Here is a 25,811-nt window from a genome sequence, read left to right as displayed (position 1 = left end):
TCGTAGGTGCAGCGAAATGCTTACAGTGCAATAATATCTAGCAATACAATAACAATACACACGTAATTTTTAAATTAAATGTTGACAAATATCAGAAATATCACAACGAGCAATATCACAACGAGCAATGTCAGAGTCCAGTATATAAATAAATATATATATATATATATATATATATATATATATATATATATATATATATATATATATATATATATATATATAAATGGTGTGTATAGACATTATGGACAGTATATGGATTGAAAAAGTGTGTACAGCAGTAGTTATATAGGATGAGTCATTACTACAATACAGTATATACATATAAAGTGGGTAAAACAGTATGCAAACATTGTTTGTCACGTGTGCTCACTCTCCGGCCTCAAGGTCACCAGGCTCCTCGTGATGGCGCACACCTGTCACCAGACTTACTGTACCTGGACTACATTACTTCCCTGATTACCTTCCCTATATATATGTCACTCCTGTCACGGATCCCTCCAGAACTTTCATTACGTACACCTGTCCCGTATTCCCACTGATTAGTACTTGTATAAGTGTGCCCTTTGGTTTCCATTGGGCGGTCGATTATTGTTACTATGTTGTGTGGTGCGTGTGAGTACCTGTGCTGTGTGTTTTGGCTTTCGTGCTATTGGGATTGCGCAGATGATTACGGGTCTCGTCCCGTGTGTTAATCATTGTGCGCGTGTTATTTATTCGAGGTACTCCTTGCTCTTTTGTTTCGGGTTTCTACCCTGTGTTTTGTTACGTGTTTGTTTGGTCTTCGTCCCCGAGCTTTTACACGGCACATTGTAATTTGGGCTTAATAATAACCCCTATTACGCAATCCTGTGCCTGTCTCCCGAACTTTCATACCAATGTGACAACTCCCTTTGGTTCCTTCCCCAGGTGTCATTGTTTCTGTTCCAGTGTCATGTCTGTGCATTGTTCGTGTTTTGTATTATGTTACGTTCATCTATTAAAACACTCACTCCCTGAACTTGCTTTCCGACTCTCAGCACACACGTGTTGGAGCCGGAGCTACCTGGGAGCTACCGGTTTGTAGGCTCCCATGCCTCAGCGGGTTTGATAGGCTCCCATGCCTAAGCTGGGTGAACAGGTTCCCGTGCCTCAAACGAGGCAACTGGGGAGATCTCAGGCACTCACTCCTCAGCTGGTTTGTCAGGTTTCTGCGCCTCAGCAGAGGTGACCGGTCCGCTCCTGATCCACGGGATCGTCATCTTGGTCGGTGTCCTGTGGCTGGAGCCTCGCGTTGGGGAGGGGGTACTGTCATGTGTGCTCCCTCTCCGGCCTCTTGGTCACCAGGCTGCGCGTTAGGGCGCACACCTGTCACCAGCGTTACGCGCATAATGATACTCATCTGGACTCCATCACCTCCTTGATTACCTGCCCTTTATATGTCACTCCCTTTGGTTTCTTCCCCAGTCGTCATTGTTTCTGTTTCAGGTCTGTGCATTGTCCGTGTTTCTTGATTTGTATTATGTTCCATTTATTTATTAAAACACCCGACTCTCAGCACACATCGTTACATTGTTAAAGTGACCAGTGTTCAATGTTTCTATATACAGTGCCTTCAGAAATTATTCATACCCCTTGACTTATTACAACATTTTGTTGTTCAAAATGGATTCAATAGATTTATTTTCTCAACCATCTACACACAATAAACTATGACAAAGTGAAAACATGTTTTTAGACATTTTAGCACATTTTTGAAAAAGAAATACAGAAATATCTAATTTACATAAGTATTCACACCCCTGAGTCAATACATGTTAGAATCACCTTTGGCAGCGATTACAGCAGTGAGTCTTCCTGGGTAAGTCTCTAAGAGCATTGCACACCTGGATTGTACAATATTTGCACATTATTATTATTTTTTTAATTCTTCAAGCTCTGTCAAATTGGTTGTTAATCATAGCTAGACAGCCATTTTCAAGTCTTGCCATAGATTTTTAAGCCGATTTAAGTCAAAACTAACTAAGCCACTCAGGAACATTAAATGTCATCTTGGTAAGCAACTCCAGTGTATTTGGCCTTGTGTTTTAGGTTATTGTCCTGCTGAAAGGTAAATTTGTCTCCCAGTGTCTGTTGGAAAGCAGACTGAACCAGGTTTTCCTCTAGGATTTTGCCTGTGCTTAGCTCTATTCCGTTTTTTTTTATCCTAAAAAAACTCCTTAGTCCTTGCCGATGGCAAGCATACCCATAGCATGATGCAGCCACTCCCATGCTTGAAAATATGTGGTACTACTCAGTGATGTGTTGGATTTGCCCCAAACATAACGCTTTGTATTCAGGACGTAAAGTTAATTTCTTTGCCACATTTTGCAGTTTTACTTTAATGCCTTATTGCAAGTAGGATGCATGTTTTGGAATATGTTTATGCTGTACAGGCTTTCTTCTTTTCACTCTGTCATTTAGGTTAGTATTCTGTAGTAACAACAATGTGAAATCCCTGAGCGATTTCCTTTCTCTCCGGAAACTAAGTTAGGAAGGACGCCTGTATCTTTGTAGTGAATGGGTGTATTGATACACCATCCAAAGTGTAATTAATAACTTCACTACGCTCAGATGTTTACACATCTACCCATCGGTGCCCTTCTTTGTGAGGCATTGGAAAAACTCCCTGGTCTTTGTGGTTGAATCTGTGTTTCAAATTCACTACTCGACTGAGGGACCTTACAGATAATAGCACGTGTGGGGTACAGAGATGAGGTAGTCATTCATAAATTATGTTAAAAATTATTAAACCATGGCATTGTTGAATACTTTTTTCTGATTGGCTTGAAGGGCATTCTGGAGCGTGCATTATTTCCCTATAACACACAGTATATTTTGCACGGTAGAATTGAATGGCTATAGTTCATTCTTACATGTTTTATGTCTGAGCTGCTTTTGTCGAATTGGAAGTATTATTGGCATTGTTGAATTAGATTTTTTTATAATGGCAAGCTAGGACTGATGGTTTGATTAGCTAAACTTGCAAGTCTGTTTGTTTGGTTACCACGCCGACTATTGTAGCTATCTAGTCAACTTGCTAGCTCCTTCAGTGGAACTTGAACACATTTTTACCTGCAAATTGACACATTTAGTAGCTGCAAATCTGTTAAATTATAGCCATGGTAGGAAAGGGATAATCAACTCGGGGCTCTATACGTTCTATGAAAGACAATGCAACGCCGTGAAAGTTAAGTTCCACTCCGCTAGCGCGTCGTGGGACACACCTTCCACGTAATTTATAATTTTTTCCATAGAACACATAGCCCCTCGTTGATTATCCCTTACTTATTGAACACAGAGTGAGTCCCTGCAACTTATTATGTGACTTGTTCAGCACATTTTTACTCCTGAAATTATTTAGGCTTGCCATAACAAAAGGGTTAAATACTTTTGGGTTAAATACTTTTGACTCAAGACATTTCAGCTTTTCATTTGTAATTACAGTGGCTTGCGAAAGTATTCCCCTCCCTGGGCAAAAAATAAATAAGACAAAAAAACTGAACTTGAGCGTGCATAACTATTCACCCCCCCAAAGTCAATACTTTGTAGAGCCACCTTTTGCAGCAATTACAGCTGCAAGTCTCTTGGGGTTTTCTCTATAAGCTTGGCACATCTAGCCACTGGGATGTTTGCCCATTCTTCAAGGCAAAACTGCTCCAGCTCCTTCAAGTTGGATGGGTTCCACTGGTGTACAGCAATCTTTAAGTCATAACACAGATTCTCAGTTGGATTGAGGTCTGGGCTTTGACTAGGCCATTCCAAAACATTTAAATGTTTCCCCTTAAACCACTCGAGTGTTACTTTAGCAGTATGCTTAGGGCCATTGTCCTGCTGGAAGGCGAACCTCTGTCCCAGTCTCAAATCTCTGGAAGACTGAAACAGGTTTCCCTTAAGAATTTCCCTGTATTTAGCGCCATCCATAATTCCTTCAATTCTGACCAGTTTCCCAGTCCCTGCCGATGATGCTTCCACCACCATGCTTCACTGTGGGGATGGTGTTCTCGTGGTGATGAGGTGTTTGCGCCAGACATACGTTTTCCTTGATGGCCAAAAAGCTACATTTTAGTCTCATCTGACCAGAGTACATTCTTCCATATGTTTGGGGAGTCTCCCACATGCCTTTTGGCGAACACCAAGCATGTTTTCTTATTTCTTTCTTTAAGCAATGGCTTTTTTTCTGTCCACTCTTCTGTAAAGCCCAGCTCTGTGGAGTGTACTCTAAAGTGGTCCTATGGACAGATACTCCAATCTCCGCTGTTGAACTTTGCAGCTCCTTCAGGGTTATCTTTGTTCTCTTTGTTGCCTCTGATTAATGCCCTCCTTGCCTGGTCCATGAGTTTTGGTGGGCGGCCCTCTCTTGACAGGTTTATTGTGATGCCATATTCTTTCCATTTTTTAATAATGGATTTAATGGTGCTCCGTGGGATGTTCAAAGTTTCAGATATTTTTTTATAACCCAACCCTGATCTGTACTTCTCCACAACGTTGTCCTTGACCTGTTTGGGGAGCTCCTTGGTCTTCATGGTGCCGCTTGCATGGTGGTGCCCCTTGCTTTGTGATGTTGCAGACTCTGGGGCCATTCAGAACAGGTGTATATATACTGAGATCATGTGACAGATCATGTGACACTTAGATTGCACACAGGTGAACTTTATTTAACTAATTATGTGATGGTAATTGGTTGCACCAGATCTTATTTAGGGGCTTCATAGCAAAGGGGGTGAATACATATGCACGCACCACTTTTCCATTTTTTATTGTTTTGAATTTTTTGAAACAAGTAATTTTTTTCATTTCACTTCACCAATTTGGACTATTTTGTGTATAACTATTACATGAAATCCAAATGAAAATCTATTTAAATTACAGGTTGTAATGCAACAAAATAGGAAAAACACCAAAGGGGATGAATACTTTTTCAAGGCACTGTAAATAGTAAAAAATTCAAAAAACTTAATTCCACTTTGACATTGTGGGGTATTGTGTGGAGTATTGACACAAAATCGAAAATTCAATCAATTTTAAAATCATGCAGTAACACAACAAAATGTGGGAAAAGTCAAGGGGTGTGAATACATTCTGAAGGCACTGTACATGGCGCAGACGTCTCTAAGGTGCAGGGGAGTACCAGGTGGTAGCGGGCTAGTGACTGTCTCCAAGGTGCAGCGGAGTACCAGGTGGTAGCTGGCTTGTGATAGTCTCTAAGGTGCACGGGAGTACCAGGTGGTAGCAGGCTAGTGACAGTCTCTAAGGTGCCAGGCAGAGTACCGGGCAGTGGCTGACTAGTGATGGCTGTTCAACAGTCTGATGGTCTGTTGAACAAGCTGTTTTTTCAATCTCTCGGTCCTGTCTTTGATACCCCTGTACTGTCTCTGTCTGCTAGATGGTAGCAGAGTGAACAGACCGTGGCACGGGTGCCTAAGGTTCTTCTTGGCCTTCCTATGACACCGGGTGCTGTAGATGTCCTGGAGGGCAGGCAGTGTTTCCCCAGTGATGCGTTGGGCTGACCGCACCACCTCTGGAGAGCCATGCTGTAGCAGGCAAAGTAGTTGCAGTACCAGGCGGTACAGCCCAACACATCAGTACCAGGCGATGCAGCCTGAAAAAATGCTCTAGATTGTGCATCTATAGAAGTTGGTGAAATCAACTGTGCTCCTGGCTTTCTAATCCTCTTTCCAGTAAAACAGTCATTTCCTAGATGGCTGCCAATGAAAACAAAGTAAAAAGTGTTATCACTGATCCAACAAATGTGTAAGTTGAGTAATTCTCATTTTGGCTCTTTTCTGGCTATGACCAATTCAGCGATTTCTTTGCTAGGATTTTGTGCAGATGAATTACTGGGTGGTGCTGTAGGTGGACAGTTTCCCTTAATATGAGGTGCACTTCTATCTTCTTTATACAATATAGTTCCTGCGTGTAGAGTTTTTGATATTTTAGCACAGTTGGGCCTGTATGCACAAAACAAAGGAAGATCCAGTGAATTGGAATGTTTTGGAGTCTGTTCCGTGTGCGGTCAATTTTTTTCGTCTTCACTGTAGAGTTATTCACCATTCGGATGCATAGTTGGCCATGGTATACATTTATTTTGCTCATCAAAGAAACTATTGAACTAATTTGGAAAGAAAGTCATCTGGAATAAATACAAACTTGAAAGCTAGTGTCTTAAGCAAATTGTTCTTCATACTTTTGAACGCTTATGAATTGACAAAAATAGATTGTGTGAGAAGACATCTAGACAACATTAAGAAACAATGGTAATTAAAACAGCAAAATTATGACATTTATTGAAAAATGACTTCTAAGCCAAACAGGCACACAAGTATATCACAGGTCTTACAGTGTGATTGACAGTCTTCTTGCATATTTTCACTTAGTTGCTGCACAGATGTTATTTATATGAGTTGAGCAAGGTTGTTAGGGTATTCTTTTCAAATTGTATAATTGCAGCGCTTTAATGGGTCCATTCTTGCAATTCAACTACAAGAAACGACGTGTGCTGTGCAGTCATTACAGGCCATTTTACTTTGACTGTCCATCCTAGACTCTGATACGGGTCCAGTAACATCCAAGTCTTATTGTTTTTGGAGTCCTAACATTAATTACATTGTGTTCAGCCAGTCCCATGCTTGCAGTACCTGGCAGCTATGAAAGCTGTGGTTAGAGAAGTTGTTTTCGGGAAACCCTAACACACTCTTATACAAAGAAACAGCTCCAAATATACCACAGAGCACAGCAGTGGGCACAGTGCCACAGCATCTCTCACTATTAATTAATAACAAGTGTTTCATATCAGGGCCCTCATGAGCTTGCCTGGCTACCCAGACTCTGGCCAAATGCTCTGGCCAAACGCTACGCCCACAGATGTTAGTTTCTTCTCCACAGTGAGTCTGGATTTGAGTACCTCCCCGACCCTTAACCGAATACGAACAAATTTGGGCCATCTGATTGGTCCAGAAACCGATGGGTTCGGCCAGAGCCAGAACACACATGGTGAAGCAGCAGTTTGAAAATGTGTAATTGGCTTTGATACTCTGATTGGTTAGAGACGATCCAATCACTGATGACTTTGTTTAGTTTTGTACAATACCCCTCATGCTCCTTAACCACTAGACTACACAGGGTGGCAGCGTAGCCTAGTGGTTAGAGCGTTGGACTAATAACCGGAAAGGTTGCAAGTTCAAATCCCCAAGCTGACAAGGTAAAAATCTGTCATTCTACCCCTGAACAAGGCAGTTGAAGCACTGTTCCTAGGCCATCATTGAAAATAAGAATTTGTTCTTAACTGACTTGCCTAGTTAAATAAAATAAAAATCACGATAACTGACTTCAATGATGGCTTTCTCAAACTGATGTATGTAGCAAATGACAGATCAGCTGAAGAATTTAGTGTGAGTCGTCAGGCACAATGATTGGGATTTTTGAACATCTCTGAAAATAATTTCTTTCTGAAAGTCTGTTCAAAAATATTCCTCTAACTTTTGGAATGTGACATATCTCCAGATTTGCTTTCTTGAAAGTTGTTTTTATGACGCATGTAACACACTTAGGTTATTTTCATTCCATGTCAAAACTAGGAAGAAAAGCTTCTCAAAGGATGGAAAACTCAAACTCTCTGTTTGTGTTGTTTGACATAGCCAACGCAACTGCAACTAGGGTTGCAAAGGGAGGGTATATTACTGGAAACAGAAGTTTACCAATAAACTATCTTTCAAGGATTTTATGTAATCCATCACAAGACATCTAGTGGCCTTTTTGGGTACTTCAGTCATCTGTAATTATCTCTTGCCCACTGTGTGGGTTTATCACATGAAAAATAAATGAAACAATTAAATACGATGATTTTAAAATTAAAAATAGAATGACAAAGCTGTAAAACATTATCCTAAATATAAACCATCAGCTTAGTGAATATCATTGATGTTTAATATGAGGGTTTCAGCATGAAATATCCTTTATATGTTTTTTACACACTTTTATTTATTTTACTATGTCAATATGTATTTGTTGTCAATATTTTGGCGTCAAACTGGTGGTTGTGAACACAGTCAATAGTTAGAAGAGTTGCAAAGTGAATAAAATATAATGCCATTGTTGATTTAGATGATCTTTTCATTAATTAGGCTATTTTCTCTTTAACCATATGGTCTAGAAACTCATGTAATAGATATAATAAATTAATACTATATATGAATACATTTTTTTACTTATTCAAGTATAAATTACCAAAGTTACGATAGATTGTCATATATTTTCTCTTCATTAACAAAATGAAGTTTCGGTAACTTTGGTAAATTACCGGTATCTTTACATCCCTAACTGCAACATACAGCAGTATAAACAATGAAAACCGCCTTTTAGAGATATTTTCCTCAAATCAGTAAAATTCCTGAGTCTTTCAATTATAATTACTCCCAGACCACCTCCTGCTCTCCTGTGATACACAGACAAAGACTTTTGGCATTTCAGATGTTTCACTCCTAACGTGTTCCAGATTTTTTATCACACATGAAAGATTTTTTAGGAGAAAATCTATTTATGTCTCAAGACGTTATCTTGATACAGTACATATACAAGGAATGGAGAGATAATGGCTGTCCTTGGAAAAGTACGCCTTCTAATTTTATGGACAGACAATTTTTAAATCGTGTTTGTTGAGAGTAAATCATATTCATTTCAGGACAATAGCATGTTGATTCCTTTTGATATCAGTTGGGTTCACCTTGTGTTAGGTACAAACCACCTCAAGCTAACTCCAATCATTTGCTCTGCATGCTTCTACAGTAATATATGACTCTATATTTTTAATTATACAACGGGTGGGTCTAATACTGAATGCTTATTGGTTAAAACCACATTCCAGCCGGTGTCTATTCCACAAGTTACCACGGGCTAAATCTATGATGTTAAAAGGCCTATTTACTCTGTTCCATCTGACTGCGCAATCCACTGTCTCATCAGCCCAGCCAGGCAATTTATAAACTTGATCTCCACTATAAAAAGCAACTAGACATTATCTCACATTTCTTTTAGATTAACATTTAGATTTCTACAGCGGAGATTTGTACAAACCTTGCTGTCTGTCTCTCCGACAATTGCAACATTGTTTACATATTCAAATTTGATCTCCAGCTGTCCCATAGCAAGGAAGTGTCGGGAGTCGGGGCCAGACAGACAGGTAGGCAGCGATTCTCAGCCAGTTGAAATCATGAATCAGCTGGCATAATTTTTGGGATATATACAAAGAAATGTCAATTGAAATTAGGTCAAACGAAACGAAGAGCTGCTAGTTTGCAGTATTTCCAGCTTCAGTTCCAAGTGATTCGGTTTGCTGTGTTGTTGGCTAGCTGCTCTGAACATCAGTGTCCTGACCAGAGAGCACATTTTCTATGCCAGGCGAAATCGCTCCTTATTAGCTCGTTGTTATAGATGTGTCCAAATAAATGTCACTAGAAAACAGCCTAAACAAATGCAAATGCAGCTACTGTTGTTATTCTGGCTGCACTGTTTGATGTGACTGTAAGTTAGCCGTAGTTGGCTAGCTAGGAAGTAAGGGATAAGAACTTTGCCAGCCAGTATAGAAATGGAACGTTTCGAACGAACGATGGGATCGCGTCCATAGATACAGAACAAAAAGACTGAACGACTGGGTTGTGTCTCTGGCAACTGAATCGGTAGAATTAACTTTTTGTGTCGGGACTATATATTGTGGTAGGATTAAATAGCATGAATAAATTCATCAAAAAAAGAAATGTTAATGAAGATATGTCAATCATTATTTGAATATGTTGGTAACCAGTAATAATGCCCTCGAAGCCAGTGTTTGGAGGATATATTGGCACGGTTTGCTAACAACACCCATGCCAATATATCCTCCAAACACCGTCTTCTCGGGCTTTATCACTTAATTCTGCAATCTAGACTAGGGGAGAGATGAGATGGAAAGATGGAAAGCTGTAAAGACATATCTTTGAGAACAGAAGTGGCATATCTTGTGCCGGGGGGAGTGTTTTCAACCTGTATTGTACTGCAGGTACTGCACCCACCTTAACTTGTTTGATTCTCTCTAACTGTATGTTCTATCTCTTTCAGAATCACATGGAAACAAACGGAAAGAAAGGAAAAAAAGGTAAAGTTCACAAAATAATTTATACTGTACATCTACACCTAAATTCTGTCAAAAACTATTTGTGTATTTTTTTCATTAGTCCACTGGTAATACAGTCCCAAAATATTTCAAGAAGCAAAGTGTCACCATCCATATTATCATGGTGATGCAAAATTTAAGTGAACTCTTCCATTGCTACAGGTGATGGTGCAGTGAGGAGGAGGTTGTTTGTATTTTCATTTATGTCATAGTACTCACTAATTCAGATTTCTTTCCATGTCTTGTTTTTTTTAGGCAAGAAAGGCCCTCCGGGTGCACCTGGCCCCCCAGGCCCTCCAGGGCCACAGGGGCCACCAGGTATTCCTGGCATCCCAGGTATCCCTGGGAACAACGCCATGGGTCCCTCAGGACCACCCGGACCGCCAGGCCCTGCTGGACCCCCAGGGCCACAGGGACCCCCTGGTCTTCAAGGACCCTCAGGTACCTCCTCAGTTTCATTCCCTTTGGCCCAAATCCTGATTTGAGATGTATTTGTGTTTTTCAACCTTTCATTAAAAAAACTGACATTGTAATTGTTTCTTAATCTGTACAGGGGGCAGAGTCAGAGATAGCCAGGTATGTTACCCTTTCAATGTTCTGATGATTAATTTTATTTATGTATGTCCACTTTTCGAAGAATCTATTCTTTCTTGTTGTGTTACAGCCTGCAGTGGTACATCTCCAAGGCCAGGAAACAACAATCCAGGTCAAGGAAGGTAAGAGTTAAATTTTAGATACTCTGGTCACATCACTTAATGGATGAAAACAAGCCAAATTTACTGTCAGACCCATGGGGCGGTGCACAATTGGACCGGAATCGTCCGGGTTAGGGGAGGGTTTGGCCAGCAGGGATTTCCTTGTCCCATGGTGCACTAGTGACTTCTATGGCGGGCCGGGCGCAGTGCACGCTGACACAGTCGCCAGGTGTACTGTGTTTCCTCCGACACATTGGTGCGGCTGGCTACCGGGTTAAGTGGGCATTGTGTCAAGAAGCAGTGCTGCTTGGTTGGCTTGTGTTTCGGAGGACGCACGGCTCTCGACCTTTGCCTCTCCTGAGTCCGTACGGGAGTTGCAACGATGAGACAAGACTGTAACTACCAATTGGATACCACAAAAAAAGGGGAGATAAAAAAACATGAATTCACTGCTGGAGAAAAACACACATATTGTATTTACTGTAGTTTCTTTTTTGACAATGCAACAATGAAGAACCCTGTCTGTAATTGTATGGCAACGACGGATGTTAAGTGACTGCCCTTTTCTCACGCTGAGATCTTTCAGAAGGCGTACTGAGAAACTGGAAAATGATATCCATGCATCACAAGGTGTTCAAGATGCACTCGCGGTCTGGGGAGCTAGAGGTGCTGGTAGATGGTACCTACTTCATCTATAGTCAGGTAGAAGTGAGTATGGTCTTGGGCCTAACTCTTCCTATCGCCTGCATGTCACTCGTCCTTTCTCTCTGCAGTCCCAGTGGATTATGCTATCTCAATGGTTAGGTCAAAATATCTAAATTGGCTGTTGTAAGGCCTACCATACTGAGGCATAATCTATACAGACTCCTTAGCTTTGAGCCTAAACTTTCTTATTCAGAAATCCAAATTAGATTTCCCCATGAAATTACTTTAGCAAGTATTCAATTGAAATTACCTGGCATACTGTAGGCAACATTTCTCAGAACTCAGGTGGTTGATTTTGTCAGTGCTCTTGGCTGCAGAGGGAAATGTCTGGATGAGTGAAGTGAATGTATTGCATGCCCTTCAATGTGATCCACCTTGTACAAAGTGGATCATATTCTGTGGTAATTTGCCCAGTTTGCCTGCTATATTTTATGATTGTAAATAAAAGCATTGTTAATTACCTATTAAGTTATATAAGTAGTCTAGTTCATTATCTGCATGCTCACGCTCTTACTTTGAACCAGAAAGGGTTCTTCAAAGGGTTCTCCTATGGGGACAGCCGAAGAACCCTTATAGGTTCTAGATAGCACCTTTTTTTCTAAGAGTGCATATTTGTGTTATTCTCTCTGAATTAAACACAATATTTATAGCATGTTTGTCTCCACATAACTTTTACTACCAGGTTTATTACCTCAACTTCACTGACATTGCTAGCTATGAGGTGATGGTGGACAAGACGCCGTTCCTGCGCTGTACACGGAGCATCGAGACTGGACAGCGCAAGTTCAACACTTGCTACACGGCTGGGGTGTGTCTGCTGCGTGCCCGGCAGAAGATCTCCATCAGGATGGTGTACGAGGACACCTCCATTAGCATGACCAACCACACCACCTTCCTGGGGAGCATCCGACTCGGGGAGGCCCCCCCAGCCAGCCACTCCTGAAGAAGCAGACACAGACCCACCAAACTGACTGTCAAATCAGGACCCAACCCTCAACCAGCCCCAACCCTCAACCACCATATCCATCTATGGTTTGGGGGAGACTCCACCGACTCTACTCTGCCTCTACAACCATCACCACCATCTATCACATATCGACCAATGAGGAGATGAGAAGGCCCACCTACTACTGAGTTGACATGTACAGTACATACAGTATCCACCCTCAGGCTGGGCCCCGTCCTCAGGCTACTACTGAGTTGACATGTACAGTACATACAGTATCCACCCTCAGGCTGGGCCCCGTCCTCAGGCTACTACTGAGCTGATAGGTCCCACCCTACCTGATATTAGGGTGTAATGGTTTAATGATATTAACACACTGCCTGTTATCTCTGAGTGGAAGATTCTTTCCAAAGAGTGATGATGACTCTGATCTTCGGTGCTGATTATGGACAAATATGCACCCAACTTGTCAAGCATTAAGAAAGGGAGGAGTTGCTGATTTTTCAGGAAGAAAAATACATTAGGCTTTACTTTTAGAATAGTGCATTTATAGGGAATAACTTGGTTTCTCTGATCATAACATGCTTGAGAACCAAGGTTGACAGGAGTCATTCAAGTCTCCACTAAAAGAACTGTCTGTCATGGCAAAGTACATAAAACACCTGTTATACATTATTAAACAAATGTAGAATGCTTGTTTTTATCTACCAAACTAAACCTATTTGGAGAAGTGGTTGTGATTGTTGGTGTGGTATCAATCCACTGAGTCATATAGGTCGTTAGGTAACATGGGTACATACTGTAAAAGCTTTTGAATACAATATAGAAATACAATGTGTGAACGTTCTCTGATGAATTGAACATGCACAGCTGAAGCACAAACATTTCTCTGTTAGAATGTGCACTGATTAAAACAAATTATTGATCTGTAGGCAAATATATCCCTCTCCCTCTCTACCTCTCTCTTTCTCTCTCTCTGTTAAATAACAAGGTCTTTATGGATGTTTCTTTTATGTTTGAAATGAAGTTGTTTGTCAAATATGGAATCACCCAGATTAATACTGTAGATTTATTTTTCCAAATTACTAACATGACCTAAAATGACATTCTTCATGTTACTATGTTGACCGGTCATGCTCCCAAGGCTTGTCATGGACGCCATTATATTTCTTTGCTTTATTTAGTTATGCTTTGGTTTGTTTGAAATAACCAATTCACTTGTCATTCCCTTTGAGCTGAACCAGTCATGTCCTGTTTCTGGAAGGCCATTTGTGTTTCAGTTTTTCTCAGAAGAATTATGTCTTTCCATATACATAGACAGCTTGAATCTTTTGTGAATATCACACACAGTCAAAACATTTTTCAGCATATAACTCCTTTGCATGTTCATGTTTATATGTGAGTGAACACATTAGTCTTTAAGGAAGCATTTAAGGGCACAGATTATCTGTCAACATGCAGTTTCTGGATGTTTATGAAACTGCTCTGCACTGTGCATGTATTGTAAATACCACAGGGTTTGGTCAATCACCATGCAGTCAACCTTCTGGAAAACTGGTGACAAAAGCAGAATCCTGTCCAGTTGTTTTTAATTAGTTTGATAACCGTTATGGAAGGAAAGGTAGATAAGACCATTACCCACTGAAGTTCAAATGTATTACTTTTCAGTTATTATAGAAATTCTACATCATCCATAATGTCTGCAATAAGAGATGGTATCAAACATTACAACTTTCAGTTTAGAAACCTGACAAAAAGGGCAGTGAGTGTACCATGTTCTTGTAGTATTACTTTAGTTGTGTAGCAATCAGAATTAGTTTGGTTCAATTCAGTGCTTAGAATGGTTAATTCTCCAATTCATGCTTTGTGATTAAATTCAATGCCTGAGTCAAGTTGAGTCAAGATAGAATTGTCCCAAACTCTGGTAGCTATAGTCCTTTTAATTCAAACACTGTTTAGTTGAAGTGTTTCAATACATTGTGGTATGTATTGTGATATGAATTATTTGGATTGTTTGTAGGTAAATAGGGTATAATTGTTTCCCTGCTTTGTTGACTAATATGTACATTTGTATACTCTGTTGTGATTGTAAATATGTATATAAAATAGAATTCTGTTTTTGTAAATTGTATTGATTTTATAATATTTTAATTCACAGTTGTTATATAACATAGTATTTTGTAACAACACTTAATGCAGTTGTTAAAAGAAAGAAGAGAAAGGATGAGCCTACTCTATTGATGTACTGAGGTATATATTGACATACTAAGGTATATATTGCTTCTTTAAAATACAGAAAATATACTCTATGCAGCTTACAGCAAGTTACTTTTAGCAGGTTTGATGCAGGCAAGATGCTGTTTCCTTTCCACCCATGGGGGCCATGGACATACTTAGTGTGACTGTGTAAGCGTAACCTCAATCAACCAGCGTTAAACAACACACTCCTTTTCACCTCATTTATGACTTTATTTACTTAACAAAAGGCACATCTCAATAGGTGGTCCAGGTATCCTCATGACCTCGCACTATTGCTCTATTGTTCCTGCAAGCAAGGGGGGAAGCCGATGAAATCAGAGTGCAACTCCTTGAATGGCCACCTCCTGAAGTTGGCAGTTGTGTCTAAAAAACACTGTTTTCTTACCCTCAAGAGTGTGTACATGAATGTATATAAACTTGGGATTTTGTTTTTCAACAGGAAAAGTTCAAAAATAGCTGGAGTCCATCTTTAACACGTGTCTTTTGTCATCTGATAAAGATTGAGACAGTAGATGTGGATTCTATGGCACTGGAAAATCCATCCTTCTGTTTCACCACTACCAGAAATTCTAAACTGTATTGTCTTTCCACAGAGTTAGTCTGGGCTGGGGCCTCCCTTTACTTGTCTGCAGATCAAGGACAGTGAAGGAACTGTTCACATCGTTAAATTAAGCAGCAAAGGAAGAAGAATGCGTAGAAGTACAGCGTAATGCCAGCCTGTCTAATGACAACTATGAAGCCATTACTGGAGCCACATTTTGTTGATGTACAGTGCCCCCTTTTGGTAAGAAATCATATTCAGAAAAGTAGAAACAGAGAGGAATCATTATTTAAGTGTAATAAATAAACACACTTGTGGCATAGAAGCATGTATTTGAGTACCATCTCTAAAATATGAATATTTGGTAAAAATGCAATAATGATTGAAACTCACTATTAACATTTGGAACCCTGATTTGATATGGGGAGAACCAAAATAAAGGACGAATCGACATTTTTGTCAGGTCATTTTGAAAGAAATTAAAATCAATGCCTATTTGCTCGTATCAATTGTAAATATGCCCTTTTAGCAAAGACTTCAAACGTCTGCCTGCTTCTCCAACACCCAATACACACTATCTGTAATTTTGTGTGGGTAGGCTATACTCTTATTCCTTTGGTGGATTCCAGGAATAAGCATTCTAAGAAGAATGAATAGAGGAACAGGAAGGGCAAGCCTTTGCATGTCAGTTCACACCTCAAAATTCACCTTTCATAAACATGAATGATTTCTCACCTCTCAAGACTCCTAACACCCAATCCAAAGCTGGGGATCCAACAAAAGGAAGGATTTGCTTTGGGGTAGAATAGTTCTCACTGGGTTCTTACAGCAGAAAGAAGCGGAGGGGAGGGGCTGTTCCGGGGGCAGAGTAGTGGCAAATAAACTACCCTTCAATTCTAATTACATATGGTAGGTGAGAGCAAGACATGACAACCTGGACTCAGGGGTAGACGTAACATAGTAAATGTACAGTGGCTTGCGAAAGTATTCACCCCCCTGGGCATTTTTACTATTTTGTTAGGAACTTGAGTGTGCATATTACAGCTGCAAGTATCTCGGGGTATGTCTCTATAAGCTTGGCACATCTAGCCACTGGGATTTTTGCCCATTCTTCAAGGCAAAACTGCTCCAGCTCCTTCAAGTTAGATGGGTTCCGCTGGTGTACAGCAATCTTTAAGACATAACACAGATTCTCAATTGGATTGAGGTCTGGGCTTTGACTAGGCCATTCCAAGACATTTAAATGTTTCCCCTTAAACCACTCGAGTGTTGCTTTAGCGGTAAATGGCACAGCAGCCATTTTGGGAAGGGGTGTGGATGACCACACACCATAGCAGTCATCTTTTTTTGCTGGAAGGTGAACCTCCGTCCCAGTCTCAAATCTCTGGAAGACTGAAAGGTTTCCCTCAAGAATTTCCATGTATTTAGCGCCATCCATCATTTCTTAAATTCTGACCAGTTTCCCAGTCCCTGCTGATGAAAACATCCCCACAGCATGATTCTGCCACCACCATGCTTCACTGTGGGGATCGTGTTCTCGGGGTGATGAGAGGTGTTGGCTTTGATGAGAGGTGTGGGCTTCCTAGATGTTCACATAATACGCCTACCCACCCACCCCAACCAACCACCCTACTTTCATTTTTGCCTTAAGTAACCTTCTGTCTTATGTAACCCGCACAAAACGTAACATATACTAATTTGAGTGTCCCAGATTTATGTTTACTATGTTACATCTAGTCTATGAGACCAGGCTGGACAAAAGTAGCTCACGGCAGGGTAGCCTAGTGGTTAGAGCATTGGACTAGTAACCGAAAGGTTGCAAGTTTAAATCCCTGAGCTGACAAGGTACAAATCTGTCGTTCTTCCCCTGAACAAGGCAGTAAACCCACTGTTCCTAGACCGTCATTGAAAATAAGAATTAGTTCTTAACTGACTTGCCTAGTTAAAAAAACATGCCCCACTGGAAATACATTTTGTTTTGTTTTGACAGTGAATATTTTGTTTCTTTAATGAGACTTGGAGTTAATCAACCAAGTGTAATATGAGATGCAACATGGGAACAAGCAATCAGCCAAAGAGTAATTGTACAACTTTAAGCATAAATAAAAGCATTGAACTGATAAAACAAAAACAGAAGACATGCTGAAGCTACAATATGAGCCTCAAAGATGGAAGTGATGTGTTTCTGATAGACTGAGCTTGATGAGACAGACAACACTTAGCACACAGTGGCAGAAATATGCTGCTGTTCAGGGGCTTTGTTGGTGTTAGAAAATCAGTAATCTCACCACGGGGTTACAGAGCATTTCTTGTTTTGGCTGTAAACAGAAATTATGGTTCTGCCAAAAGGTGCTAAGATAGGCTACTGAGGAAGAAATGGTATACAGTATATCAAAGTACAAATATGAACATATTACATGCACAATACTGAATCGCCATCCTTTGCTGATTATTTCTGAATAGATTAATACAAATGTAGAAGCAATGATAGTGAAATTAGGAGTGGCAATACCACTGGACCCCTAGTTCCTTTAAAAAACATTTTTTTTAAAACATTACCTCTACATGTTCCCATTGACAGTATTCTGGCAAAGCCTTACCATAAGACTACATCTAAGAGAAAAGTTAGCCTATCTCATGGAGGGAATATAATAGGGGTTAAATAAACACAATTTTGAATGATCTTCTCACTAACGCACACTGATGTCCCCTGGAAACCCTCTTTCAACCACTAATCCTCTGCTCATACCACATGCAGATAATTAACCGTTATTAACTCTCTTATTTGACCATGCTAGTGAAATCCCTGTTTCTCATTCCCTGTTTTCTTTGTTGATAAGGATTAGTGGGTAGCCTCTATTATAAGTCTATTTTAATTTTTTATTTAATCTTTATTTAACTAGGCAAGTCAGTTAAGAGCAAATTCTTATTTACAATGACGGCCTAGGAACAGTGGGTTAACTGCCTTGTTCAGGGGCAGAAAGACAGATGTTTACCTTGTCATCTCGGTGAGGATATAGTGTGATTCTATCAGGAAGACTAATGTGTATAGCACACATAAACACACACTTGAAAACGGATAGCATCGAAGTATCAGACTGTGAGAATGGTTAAATTCGTCTGTCCTGTATTGGTTGTAAGAATAATTTAGTCCCTCGATAATGGCCCTTGTTAATTGGATTAGTTGAGCTAATTGTTTAGCGCATCAATCCGTCAATCGTTGCCGTTCAGTCGTTAATATATACAAACCAAGGGTGGATCAATCGTTTTGTTTGTCCACTAATCTAACGTAGATCAAACATAACTGGTTTCGAGACCTTTACATACCTACATCTAATCTAATCTACCTGTTTAATTTATTGAGGAACATTTAGGTCAATGCATAGCATAGGACATGAAAAACGCAGGCTCGTCGGGGATTTGAACTCGGGACCTCACGCACCCTACACGATAATCATACCCCTAGACTACCGAGACATTAAAAGTTATAAAGAAGTAAACCTGTAGTCCAATTTAAAATCATAATTAGAACGTTGTAATGTCACTTTGACGCATGGACTAGACGTCAGGACGCCTGGACAGCCTGGACATCAATCACGGATCTGCGCAATTTCAGCGATTTAGGGAGGTATAATTATCAAGGGTATTCGCATAGTTCATGGGCTGTTTACAAAATAGGCTTTCAGATCAGTGGCTGTTCTAGACCATTTCAACTGGGGGTGCCAAACTGGGGCCAGTTGTACTGTTAGAGGGGCCAGTTACATTAGACGTTTTTGTTGTCATATCATTTTCTTCACTGGCATTAGCAGGCAAATGACCACGTTCCGCGTTGCCACTGTCTAATAACGGATGTAAAAAAAAGAACGATAGCAAAAATTAGTTATGTAAAAATGATTTCATACTCCACATTAAGGGGGTCCAAAATTGTCGTCACAGGGGCACTGCCCGCCCCCCTCTCCTTAATGTCACACAGATTAGATTAGAATGTTGCAGATGTGTTTTCAAAGAACATCTTCAAAAGACTTTAGGCCAGGGCTAGTTAATAGAAGTGTTGCATATTAATGAATGGCTTTATTCCGCTTTAGCATACATGTCTAACACTTTGTATGGCTGTCGTTTAATCAATCATGATTAATGGCACATAGGCTAACCAGTATTATAACAACAACATAAATGTAGGGGCCATCTTTTGAAATGCATAGGCTATATATATAGGATAACTGCTAATAGGCATATGTTACAGTTCCATCCCCGTGAATTCACAAAATTAGAATTTGATCCGTGTTGCTGTGTTCATTCCATGGTTCATTCACAAATCGCCAATTTAATGGGGCGTGGCTATCGTAGCGGCGACATAAGAAAACTCCCTGGAGCTGAGGTCACACCACCAGTGGCTTGTATCTCATAGTAGGGCCATACCTCCAGACGCATAGGCTAAATAAAACAATACTATCACTGGATAATCACATCGGACTACTAAAGGAGTCGTTTGGAGCTTAATTGTGTTTATTTTAGGCAGAGGATTCACACATTTGTTTACAATGAAATTCCACATGGACTTATTTCTATTGACATTTATTGTGAACGCGAACTGCTCTGCTGCTATATATTGGCTGTAAGTATTCCATTCGTATGTAGCTATAGGTCAAATAAGTTTATTGGTCGTGTAGACAGATTTGCAGGTGTTATAGCAGGTGCAAAAAAATGTTCAGTAGAATGTCTAGTCTAATGTCTAATAAAAAACGAAAGAAATCAAGAAATGTCAGAACGAGTCCAATTAATAATCCAAAGTAGATATATTAGAGTGAGCAGTGTCAGAATCAAGAATAGGACTATAGCCTAAATACAAATACGTGGTGTGTATAGACAGTATGGAATTTGGAAAATAGTAGTAGGTATATTATGATGAGAATACAGACTATAGCCTACAGTGAATAAACAGTATATGAAGTGACCAGCGTTCAATGTCGGGCTATCTATTCAGAGCAGAGGCCTATGCTACTATGCTACCTTGTTAACATACTGTTTTACCCACTTCATATGTATATACTGTATTCTAGTCAAGGCTCATCCTATATAACTACTGCAGTACACACCATTTCTATTTGTTTGTTCATTTGTTCATTTGATACATCTATATGCCATATCAAATAGCTGATGAGTTTTGTATCTTTTCAGTGGAGTTACTGTAAATGGGAGTTCTTTAGGCTGGAATCAAACTAATCATTGCAAGCTGCTAGACGCGTTGGCCCATGAACAATTGCAACTTTGTCGGCGAAATCTCGAGTTGATGCACAGTATTGTCCACGCCGCCAAGATGACCAAAAATACATGTCAGAACACCTTCGGTGACATGCGGTGGAACTGTTCATCTGTTGAAAAAGCCCCTCGTTTTACACCAGATTTAGCAAAGGGTAAGCTAAAGAAACTTTGGAAATGTAGGCCTATCTTGAAAATGTTATAATATATTGTGGCCAATTAAATTATGTGATTTGGGATTTTCTGTTACTTGCATTAATTGAACTGTATTGCAGGCACCAGGGAGTCTGCGTTTGTGTTCTCACTAGCTGCTGCCTTAGTGAGTCACTCCATCGCCAGAGCCTGCTCTTCTGGAGAGCTCCCCGGCTGCTCGTGCGCCCCAGCCCCTGCTGAACAGGCCGGGCCCGACTTCAAATGGGGAGGATGTGGTGATAACCTGCGCTATGGTCTCCAAATGGGATCTGCCTTTTCTGATGCACCGATGAGAAACAGCAGATCTGGCTCTCAGCCGTTCAGACTGATGAACTTGCACAATAATGCAGTTGGAAGACAGGTAATGGTTGAATGTATTTTCACGATGACATGAACAGTTGCATACACGTGCATAATTACGCACACGTTATTGTGCCATTGTTTTTCATGGAACTCCTGTTTAGCCGACAGTTAAAAAAAAAATGATAAACAACAAATTCTATTCTATAGTTCATATTTGCAAAACGTGGCAACACATTTTAATTATTTTTGCTCTACTTTCAGGCACTTATTGATGCCCAGGAGACCAATTGCAAATGCCATGGGGTGTCTGGGTCCTGCTCTGTCAAAACATGTTGGAAGGGCCTCCATGATATTAATCACATTGCCATGGATCTCAAATCCAAGTACCTGTCTGCCACCAAGGTGATCCATCGTCATGTTGGGACAAGGAAGCAGTTGGTCCCCAGAGAGTTGGATTTTCGACCAGTGAGAGAGAGTGATTTGGTCTACCTGATCAGCTCTTCGGATTACTGCACACACAATGAGAAGCATGGCTCACTCGGCACGCAGAACAGGTATGATTTTGTTTCTCTCAATTTAACAGTGGAAATTGTCAGACTGAAGTTGATCCTCTCCCCCATTCATATGTTTGAGTTATATAGTGAGGTTTATTGATTGGAACATCATTTTTTTTGTCTCCAGACAGTGCAATAAGACATCCAACGGCAGTGGGAGTTGCAATCTAATGTGCTGTGGTCGTGGCTACAATGCCTTCACTGAGAGAATTGTGGAGAGATGCCAGTGCAAGTATCACTGGTGCTGCTACGTCACCTGCAAGAGGTGTGAAAGGACAGTGGAGAGATATGTATGCAAATAAACTTTGCATAGAGACACTTGAGTAAACATGAAGCACTATTTTAACCACCATATCTTGTCAAGCTGTGCTGGCCCAGGTCACCTGACCTGACCTGACTCCCCATGTAGTAGTACGCAGCCTGCAGACTACAATACAATAACAAAAACAAGAGGAACAACTCACATACAATACCAAAGATAAGCAGATGGATCTGGACTCCTCCATTACCTGTTTTAAAGAGACTGGAGGAGGGCACTACTGTGAAAAATATTGTGTTACTTGAAGAGAAAATGTGATTCTTTGGGAGCTGTTAGCTATTCATGCTTGATTAGTAACATGTTCCTCAATAGAAGATTAGTTGAACTGATGACAAAGGAGGTACCCTAAATGCAAACCGTCCAGTCAGCTTTAAGTTTTTCAACTGACACTGAAAAGCTTTTAACAATTTACATCTTACTCATTAACTAAACTGCCAATGAGAGGCAGAATAGCTGATTGATCTAATTTGAATGTCCATTTTCTCGTCAAAAGGGGCTAATGCCATATACTCCTCAGTTTAGATACATTCTGATCATAGGCATACAGAATACAGTTTAGCTGTATTTTTTTGTTTTTTATTAATACATTAGACATGTTGATGTACATAAGTGCAATTTTATATTTATTTCTATTAAAAAACTACACAAAAATTGTACATGTGTCTTGTTAAGTTTTAACCATCTGTGTATGAGACTGCCAATGGCAGGTGTTGATAAACTTGTAGGCCTAATTTGCCTCCAGCAAACCAAATAGTAATAGTAGTATTTATGCAGCAGAGGCTGTAGTAACATGACACAATAGCAAATCCACACTTTCATTCTTTCTACAGAACGTCAGGCCCATGCTGTTTATACCATCCACAGTGGCTAAAAGGTCGATAGTAGTACTTCAATCTCAGGGAAAGATTTAAGGCAAGTGCCTCAGCTGCCTCATCATTATTTGTTTTAAAGATTGATTACTATTATAAACAAGAAGATGACATGAATACTGACAAACAAAATTATATGGAATTGGTCAGTGGTCAAAGGTTATCTTTCTGTGTTGGAGTATTTCATATATGATTGATGGTTGCAGCACATAGGTCCTATTTTGGTAGAAATGTGTGGACAAGTATTTACAATAGGGCTGTTGTTAGTCTTTCACATGTTTTCAAACCCTCCCATGCAGCCATGGAGACTATTTACAAAATAAACAGGTGTTTAAATTCTTGCTGCCTCCAAAATACACTCATGTTTCTTTTTAGCCTGCCGTGTTGAGGAGCTAATTGCAGAAAAAAACTCAACAGTGTGCAATCTTTGATAAAATTTTTATAGAATTGTATAGACTGCAGTACGGTGGAAAGGGTAGACTTACTGCCTAATTAGCTCTGCCTACTCTATGGGGAGGGGGATGCATTGAGAGGGACATGTTGCACGTTTGCTGCAATGGACTTCACTAGGCACTATTCCATTATACTGTTTCAAATGACTTACTAGTTTTTCATAGACTGGTTAAAAAAAAATCACAATTCATCTCCATGGGACTTCCAGAGGACCACTGTCCCAGAGTAAAACATAGGCCAGGGAACCAGTAGATTAATTGCACTTGTAGAGCCTTGTTTATAGTGAGCCTCTTATAACCTCCCAGGTGGCAGAAATGGAAAAAACATTTTGATGTTTGTTTGAAAAGTGGGGTTGATCAAATCAAATTTTATTTGTCACATGCGCCAAATACAACAGGTGTAGTAGACCTTACCATGAAATGCTTACTTATAAGCACCTAAACCAACAATGCAGTTCAAGAAATAGAGTTTAAGAAAATATTTACTAAATAAACTAAAGTAAAAAATAAAATAAAAAGTAACACAATAAAATAACAATAACAAGGCTATATACAGGGGGTACCGGTACCGAGTCAATGTACGGGGGTACAGGGTAGTCAAGGTAATTTGTACATATAGTTAGGGTAAAGTGAGTATGCATACAATAGATAATAAATAACGAGTAGCAGCAGTGTAAAAACAGAGGAGTGGGGTCAATGTAAATTATCCGGGTGGCCATTTGATGAATGGCCACCCGGATAATTTACGGTCGGATGCCGAGCAGTTGCCATACCAGGCTGTGATGCAACCGGTCAGGAGGCTCTCGATGGTGCAGCTGTATAACTTTTTGAGGATCTGGGGACCCATGCCAAATCTTTTCAGTCTCCTGAGGGGGAAAAGGTGTTGTCGTGCCCTCTTCGCGACTGTCTTGGTGTGTTTGGACCATGATAGTTCGTTGGAGATGTGGACACCAAGGAACTTGAAACTCTCGACCTGCTCCACTACAGCCCCATCGATGTGAATGGGGGTGTGTTCGGCCCTCTTTTTCCTGTAGTCCATGATCAGCTCCTCTGTCTTGCTCACGTTGAGGGAGAGGTTTTCGTCCTGGCACCACACTGCCAGGTCTCTGACCTCCCTATAGGCTGTCTCTTCATTGTCTGTGATCAGGCCTACTACTGTTGCGTCGTCAGAAAACTTAATGATGGTGTTGGAGTCGTGCTTGGCCACGCAGTCTTGGGTGAACAGGGAGTACAGGATGGGACTTAGCACGCACCCCTGAGGGGCCTCCATGTTGAGGATCAGCGTGGTAGATGTGTTGTTGCCTACCCTTTGGCCCATCAGGAAGTCCAGGATCCAGTTGCAGAGGGAGGTGTTTAGTCCCAGGGTCCTTAGCTTAGTGATGAGCTTTGTGGGCACTATGGTGTTGAACACTGAGCTGTAATCAATGAACAGCATTTTCACATAGGTGTTCCTTTTGTCCAAGCGGGAAAGGGCAGTGTGGAGTGCGATTGAGATTGCGTCATCTGTGGATCTGTTGGGGCGGTATGTGAATTGGAGTAGGTCTAGGGTTTCCAGGATGATGGTGTTGATGTGAGCCATGACCAGCCTTTCAAAGCACTTCATGGCTATCGATGTGAGTGCTATGGGGCGGTAGTCATTTAGGCAGGTTACCTGCTTTCTCGGGCACAGGGACAATGGTGGTCTGCTTGAAACATGTAGGCATTACAGTCTCGGTCAGGGAGAGGTTGAAAATGTCAGTGAAGACACTTGCCAGTTGGTCCGCGCATGCTCTGAGTACACGTCCTGGTAATCCGTCTGGCCCCTAACAATAGCCAACACTTACATTTAGTCTATCTATTATTAGGCCATATTCCCCAAGTAAGACAAAATTGCCTGACGATAGGCAGATAGGTACAGAGTTTGAAAAGGCAGACTGTTTTTGAAGTGGATTATGTCAAAGCATCTTGTGGTATTTCTAGGTCTGGTGCTTATTATTATATCCAATCAGGTTGTGTGCTCAATGTATTATAAGTTAATAAATCAACTTTAAATGCATGATCAATACATTCATTCACTGTCTCATAATTTTTATACAGCATAGTGCTTTCGGAAAGTATTCAGACCACTTGACTTTTTCCACATTTTGTTACGTTACAGCCTTATTCTAAAATGTATTAAATAAAAACATTTCTTCATAAATCTACACACCATAACCCATAATGACAAAGCAAAAACAGGTTTTTAGACATTTTTGCAAATGTATATATATATATATATATATATATATATATATATATAAAACAGAAATACCTTTTTTACATAAGTATTCAGACCCTTTGCTATGAGCCTCGAAATTGTGCTCAGGGACATCCGGTTTCCATTGATCATCTTTGAAATGTTTCTACAACTTGATTGGAGTCCACCTTGGTAAATTACATTGATTAAACATGATTTGGGAAAGCACACACCTGTCTATTTAAGGTCCCTTCTTTTTTCCCCAAGTTATCAGTTGTCTTGAAAGTACCATAAATCCAGAGAATACCAGACTTTGATGACAAAGTTTAATGACAAA

General features: G+C 40.3%; 2 protein-coding genes across 5 annotated transcripts in view; both read left to right on the top strand.

Annotated features, from left to right (window-relative positions):
* The window catches only part of LOC106603304 (ectodysplasin-A), a 73,712-nt gene extending 59,075 nt beyond the window's left edge, over positions 1-14,637 (top strand). Inside the window, exons 3-8 of one of the 4 annotated variants that reach the window (XM_045717036.1) lie at positions 10,111-10,144; positions 10,419-10,606; positions 10,719-10,741; positions 10,830-10,881; positions 11,447-11,562; positions 12,248-14,637. In XM_045717036.1, the coding sequence (XP_045572992.1) occupies positions 10,111-10,144; positions 10,419-10,606; positions 10,719-10,741; positions 10,830-10,881; positions 11,447-11,562; positions 12,248-12,508 (674 nt within the window). In that variant the 3' untranslated portion in view covers positions 12,509-14,637. Of the gene's footprint in view, positions 1-10,110; positions 10,145-10,418; positions 10,607-10,718; positions 10,742-10,829; positions 10,882-11,437; positions 11,569-12,247 lie in introns of all 4 variants that reach the window. The other 3 variants (XM_045717035.1, XM_045717034.1, XM_045717033.1) reach the window with 3 other exon arrangements.
* A 5,072-nt stretch (positions 14,638-19,709) lies between these two features.
* LOC106603405 (protein Wnt-11) lies at positions 19,710-22,592 on the top strand. Its single transcript, XM_014197042.1, has 5 exons — positions 19,710-19,926; positions 20,490-20,725; positions 20,846-21,123; positions 21,327-21,619; positions 21,747-22,592. The coding sequence occupies exons 1-5, from the start codon at positions 19,853-19,855 to the stop codon at positions 21,919-21,921; spliced, it is 1,056 nt and encodes a 351-aa protein (XP_014052517.1). The 5' UTR covers positions 19,710-19,852; the 3' UTR covers positions 21,922-22,592.
* The last annotated feature ends 3,219 nt before the right edge of the window (positions 22,593-25,811 follow it).

This window comes from Salmo salar, chromosome ssa04, assembly GCF_905237065.1.
Source record: "Salmo salar chromosome ssa04, Ssal_v3.1, whole genome shotgun sequence".
NCBI classification, from domain to species: domain Eukaryota; kingdom Metazoa; phylum Chordata; class Actinopteri; order Salmoniformes; family Salmonidae; genus Salmo; species Salmo salar.
This window is presented reverse-complemented; position numbering and strand designations above follow the sequence as displayed.

What these genes read in the sequence shown, in the direction of transcription:
- LOC106603405 (XM_014197042.1), top strand. Translation starts at nt 19,853, where the DNA reads ATGAAATTCCACATGGACTTATTTCTATTGACATTTATTGTGAACGCG. An exon ending in TCTGCTGCTATATATTGGCT is followed by an intron (nt 19,927 to 20,489) that starts GTAAGTATTCCA and finishes GTATCTTTTCAG; the next exon opens with TGGAGTTACTGTAAATGGGA. An exon ending in ATAATGCAGTTGGAAGACAG is followed by an intron (nt 21,124 to 21,326) that starts GTAATGGTTGAA and finishes CTCTACTTTCAG; the next exon opens with GCACTTATTGATGCCCAGGA.